Consider the following 5,292-nt stretch of genomic DNA (forward strand, 5'->3'; position numbering starts at 1 on the left):
ATTTTTTTTTTTTTTTTTTTTTTTATTAAATAATAAAAAAAAAAAAAAAAAAAAAAAAAAAAAATGACAGTTCTAAGCGCAGTAATTAGTACAAAAAGCAAGATACTTGTATCTCGACAGTTTAGAAATATTAGTAAATGTGATTTAGATTCTTTAACTATTCCATTTCATAATCTAATTGAAAGAGAAAGGAGTGATCATACTTATATAGAGACAGATAAAGTGAGATATGTATATCAACCATTAGATAGCATATATATATTTTTAATAACAAATATAAATTCTAATATAATAGAAGATTTAGAAATAATAAAAGTGTTGAGTCAAATAATACAAGATATATGTCAAGGAAATATTAATGAAAGTACAATTCTAAAAAAATGTTTTACTATAATTTTTTATATCGATGAGTTAATTAAAAATGGAGTTAGAGAAATCGTAAATAGTAATCAGATAAAAGCATATATTGAAATGGAATCTCACGAAGAAAAATTACAAACAATAATTAGAGAAAATAAAGAAAAAGAAGAAAAAGAAAGAAGAAAATTTATAGCTTCAAAATTGGAGAAAAATAGGCAAAAGCAAAATAAAGTTACTACCAATAGTTTTCCTTCAAATGAATATATTACTAATTTAGATTATAATAGTAATATAGATATATATAAAAGTGAAGAACAATATATAATAGATGAAAGTTTTAATACTTATAAAGGAATGCAGTTATCTACTAAAAAAGAGAATGTTAAAATATTAAATGTTGTTGATATTAAAACAGAAAGTAAACCAACTATAAATGTAAATTCTCTTTTTTCTAAACCAATTAATATAGTTATAACTGAAAATGTAATATGTACATTAAGTTCTGAAGGAACATTGTGTGATTTGGATATTCAAGGTACTTTTAATATGCAAATAAATAATCATAAGTATTCGAAAGTTATAATGGAATTAGAAAATGACTATTCAGAAAAAGCTAAAATTCACCCAATTTTAGATAAAAATAAATATAATTCTAATATTCTAGAGCTAAAAGATAAAAGTAAAAATTTTCGTACTAACACTATATATCCATTGCTAAAGTGGAAGATAAATTATTTAAATGATTCTTATATACCTCTGAATATAAGTTGTTGGCCATGTGAAGATAATGAAACAACATTATTAAATTTAGAAATTGAAAATAAAAGAAAAAACAATGATGAAATTATATATGACTTAAATGTTAATATAATGTGTCCATCTTCTAGTAATCCACAAATTATTAGTAAAGATAAAGGAGTAATTGAACATGATGGCATTTTATTAGCATGGAGAGTTGATACATTAAAGAATAATCAAAATTGTCAAATAGAAATTTCTATTCAATCAAAACCTGAAAGTATATTTCCTTTTTCTGTTGAAGCTAAATCGAATATTTTATCTCACAAATTAAATGTAAACAAAAAAAAAAAAAAAAAAATTTATATAAGAGCTATAAATAATTTCACATACATATTTATTTATTCATTTTATCTTTTTTTTTTTTTTTTATTATTCTTACTTTTATAGGTTTTAAAGGTTTATGATGAAGATACAAAAGAAAACATAGAATATGAATTAAAAAAAAATATAACATATCTTTTTACTATAAATAAATAATTTTAAACTATATTAATTTAACAAGTTAAAAAAAAAAAAAAAAATTATAGATTGCATAATTTTTAAGATTTTAAAAAAAGTTACAAAATTTTTTTTTCTTTTTTTGTTCTATCAAATAATTTTAAATTGTTTAAAAATGCCAAAATGTGCAAACTTAAAGGTTATTTTTGTAAATTATTTGTAATTTAATATTTTTGTTTTTCCTCTTTTTTTTTTTATTTATCATAATATATAATGAAAACTATAGTTAAGAATAATTTTAATTTAATATTTATATGAATATTATGTATATCACATTTGAGGGATATCAAAAAAAAAAAAGTAAAAAATAAAAGGAAATTGATATACGAGACTTAAATAAAAGTAATGTAAAATTTGATATTTATAGTAATTTTTTATTAGGACAGTGTTAAAATAGAAAAATGCATATGAATATACATCCTATGGATAAAAAAGCTTATACGTTTATATAGAAATAAAATTTTATTATAATTTCTTTTTTTTTTTTTTTTATCTATTTTTCTTATTTCATTTAATTTTTTAATATATATTTTTTGTTGTTTTTTTTTTCATTAACTTTTTCATATTTTTCTACATGTTATTCATTTGGAAAATTATATATTTAAATGTATTTTATTTATATAAATGCATTAATAGACATTATATTCAATATATATATATATATGTTTTTTAAAACGATAAATTCTTGTAATTAATTTTTAAAAAAAAAAAAAGAAAACTAATTGTATATTTAAAAATAAAAACAGCTATGTATTTATTGTAATAATGAAATAAATGAAGCATAAAATTAAAAATGGTAAAAAAAAAGAAGGAAATACTTTTCAAATGAGTGTAATTATAATATGATAGATTTATAATTATTAAATTCAGCTAAATATATTAATATATTTGAAATAGTTCCATACATAATTTAATAATGTTTTTGTTCTTTCCTATCGTATAATATTTTTCTATTAATGAAAATATCTCATATATTATAAATTATTTAATAAAATGTTTAGCATTATTATACTTTTATATAGGTCTTTATTTTTTTTTTCTTTTTCTTGTCTTTTATTTTTTCTTATATTAAATCTCTATTATAAAATAGAAAATTTAGTTTTTTCATATTTTCTTCAAAAAATAAAAGTAAAATAAAGAGTTATTGATATACATATATCTATTCCAATTAAAAAGTTAGAAAATATTAGAAACTCTTTAAGAATAAAAGAATATAAACTTATTATAATAATAATAGAAAATTTCTTAAAAATAATTTTTTTTTTTTTTTTTTTTTTAACTTTTCAAAAATAAATGTGTGAAGAGGTAATGAGTGGTTTTTTCTACAAAGACTGCAATTTGTATGTCGGTGAATACATTCAACTGAATGAAGTAAAAAAAGAAGATGATTTAGAAAAAAGTAAAGATGAAATTAATAAAAAGAAAATTGATTTACGAAAAGAAATTTCAAAAAATATATATGATGAAAAAAATTTAAATAAATCAAATAAGAAAAGTGAAGAAAATGATAAAGAAAAAAATGATAACAATGATAATATAAATGATAATAATATAATTTTTCATGGAAATGGAAAATATATTAAGAAAAATGAAATTTTTGTTGGATTTTTTGAAAATAATATGTACAGAAAAGGTATATGGGTAAAGTATAAAAATATTCATAATTTATTTTTTTATATGAATATACATGAAATGATTTTAAAAGAAGGAAAGAGTGAAAATATAGAAAATTTCAAAAATTTATTATATTTGCCTTTAAAAGAAATAAATATATATATAGGAGAATTTGATAATAATATGTTTAATGGTTTTTCTTTATATTATTTCTATCCTTTTTTATATGTTGGTTATTTCGTGAATAATTTAATGAATGGATATGGTTATATATTTTTTATTGAATCTGTAAACAAAACTAATTACTCTAAAAAAAATTGTCTTTTTTCTTATAACGTTTTATTTGATTATTTATTTGAAAGAGACATAATAAATGAAAAGGAAAATGAAAAGGAAAAGGAAAATAAAAAGGAAAAGGAAAAGGAAAAGGAAAAAGAAAACGAGAACGAAAACGAAAACGAAAAAAATAGGAATAAAGAAAAAGTAAAAGAATCAGGTATAGAAAAAATAAATGGTGTAAATGAGAAAAAAAGTGAAAAAATAAATTTACAAAAAGATAAAATTAGTTGTGATATTAACGATTCTACAGGAGATGATAATTTAAAAAGAAAATTATTATTCCAAAATGTCTACGAAAAATTGGAAATAATGATGAAGGAAACACATTATAAAGAAAATAACAATAGAGATAACTTAATAGACAAAATTGAAAAGGACATTTATAAAAATATGAAATTACATATTAAAAAAAAAAACAGAATAAATAAAATAAAGAAAATTTTAAATGAAAATGAAAAAGAAAATTTCTTTGATATTTTTAATTATATTACTTATGATAATTTAGTTTTTAAAGGTTTTTTTTATAATAATAAATTTTCTAATAATGCTAATGAACAAATATTATACAAAAATATGTTCATTCAATTGTATAAAAGTAATATTATTAATAAAATAGATAAAATTAAAAATAATATATTGATTGATTCAAAATCTGAAGATTTACACATTAGTGAACATCATAATTTTTATGCATTAGAAAAAAAAAAAAAAATTCTCCTTAAAAAAAAAAAAACTGACATAAAGACTCAAGTAAAATATGATATCAAGAATAATGTAAAAGAAGATATAAAGGATTTAAAAGAAAATTTAAAATTTGAAAACTTCAAGAATATTATTGATTGGACATTATTAAAAAATATTTTTGAATTGACGTTGAATAATAATATTGAATATATTATAGATATAGTTACTGATGAAAAAATTTTTAAATATAAAAATAAATTTAAAGATTTAAATATTGAAGAAAAATATTTAAATGAAGCTACATTAAATTTAAATGGATATTATCAGTTAGTTGTTCTAAATTTTAAGTGTAAAAGTGAAATACCTTTCAATTTAAATACAAATAAATCCAATTTTCAAAACATATATAAAATAAAAATATTTTTAATCTCTTCAGATAAATCATCCATAATAAACTATAACACATTTAATTTATATTACATCTTTGTTTATGTGAGAAGTTTAGATAAAAAAAGTAAAAATAAAATAAAAAAAAAAAAAAATTAATTACCTCTTATATTTCTTTTTTTTTTTTTTTTTTTTTGCTTCTCTTTTATTCTAATAAGCTAAACTTTTGTGCATGATAACAATAAAAAAAAAATTAAAAAAAAATAGAATTTTGTGAAATAATGAAAAATTGAAAATATTAGAAAAATAAAAAGAATCAAAAATTATTTTTGTGTTAAAATTCTTTTACCTAAATGTATAATTATATATATATATATATTATTAATAAAAATGATATATGTGTAAATAATTTATTAAATTAATATATTACAATAATAATTTTAAAATATTATATGACTAAAAATAATAAAATTGTAACGGCTTTTTTTTTTTTTTCTTTCTTAAATACTATGTAAATTTTTTAAGAGGAATTTGGAAAATTATTTAAATTCTATTACATTTTCTATGAAATACATATTTTTTTTTTTTTTTTTTTTTTAAAGTAATTTT

The 5,292-nt window shown here is 17.2% G+C and overlaps 2 protein-coding genes across 2 annotated transcripts; both read left to right on the forward strand.

The window, feature by feature from the left end:
* Window positions 1-63: 63 nt before the first annotated feature.
* On the forward strand, window positions 64-1,638 carry PGAL8A_00362300 (coatomer delta subunit, putative; the record flags this gene model as incomplete). Its single annotated transcript, XM_028672675.1, has 2 exons — window positions 64-1,434; window positions 1,549-1,638. 2 exons carry the CDS (start codon window positions 64-66, stop codon window positions 1,636-1,638), a joined length of 1,461 nt encoding a protein of 486 aa, XP_028529204.1.
* A 1,314-nt stretch (window positions 1,639-2,952) lies between these two features.
* PGAL8A_00362400 (conserved Plasmodium protein, unknown function) lies at window positions 2,953-4,842 on the forward strand (the record flags this gene model as incomplete). The annotated part of the gene is made up of 1 exon (XM_028672676.1): window positions 2,953-4,842. The coding sequence occupies one exon, from the start codon at window positions 2,953-2,955 to the stop codon at window positions 4,840-4,842; it is 1,890 nt and encodes a 629-aa protein (XP_028529205.1).
* Window positions 4,843-5,292: the final 450 nt, after the last annotated feature.

Source organism: Plasmodium gallinaceum (assembly GCF_900005855.1).
Source record: "Plasmodium gallinaceum strain 8A genome assembly, contig: PGAL8A_v1_98, whole genome shotgun sequence".
Classification (NCBI taxonomy): Eukaryota; Apicomplexa; class Aconoidasida; order Haemosporida; family Plasmodiidae; genus Plasmodium; species Plasmodium gallinaceum.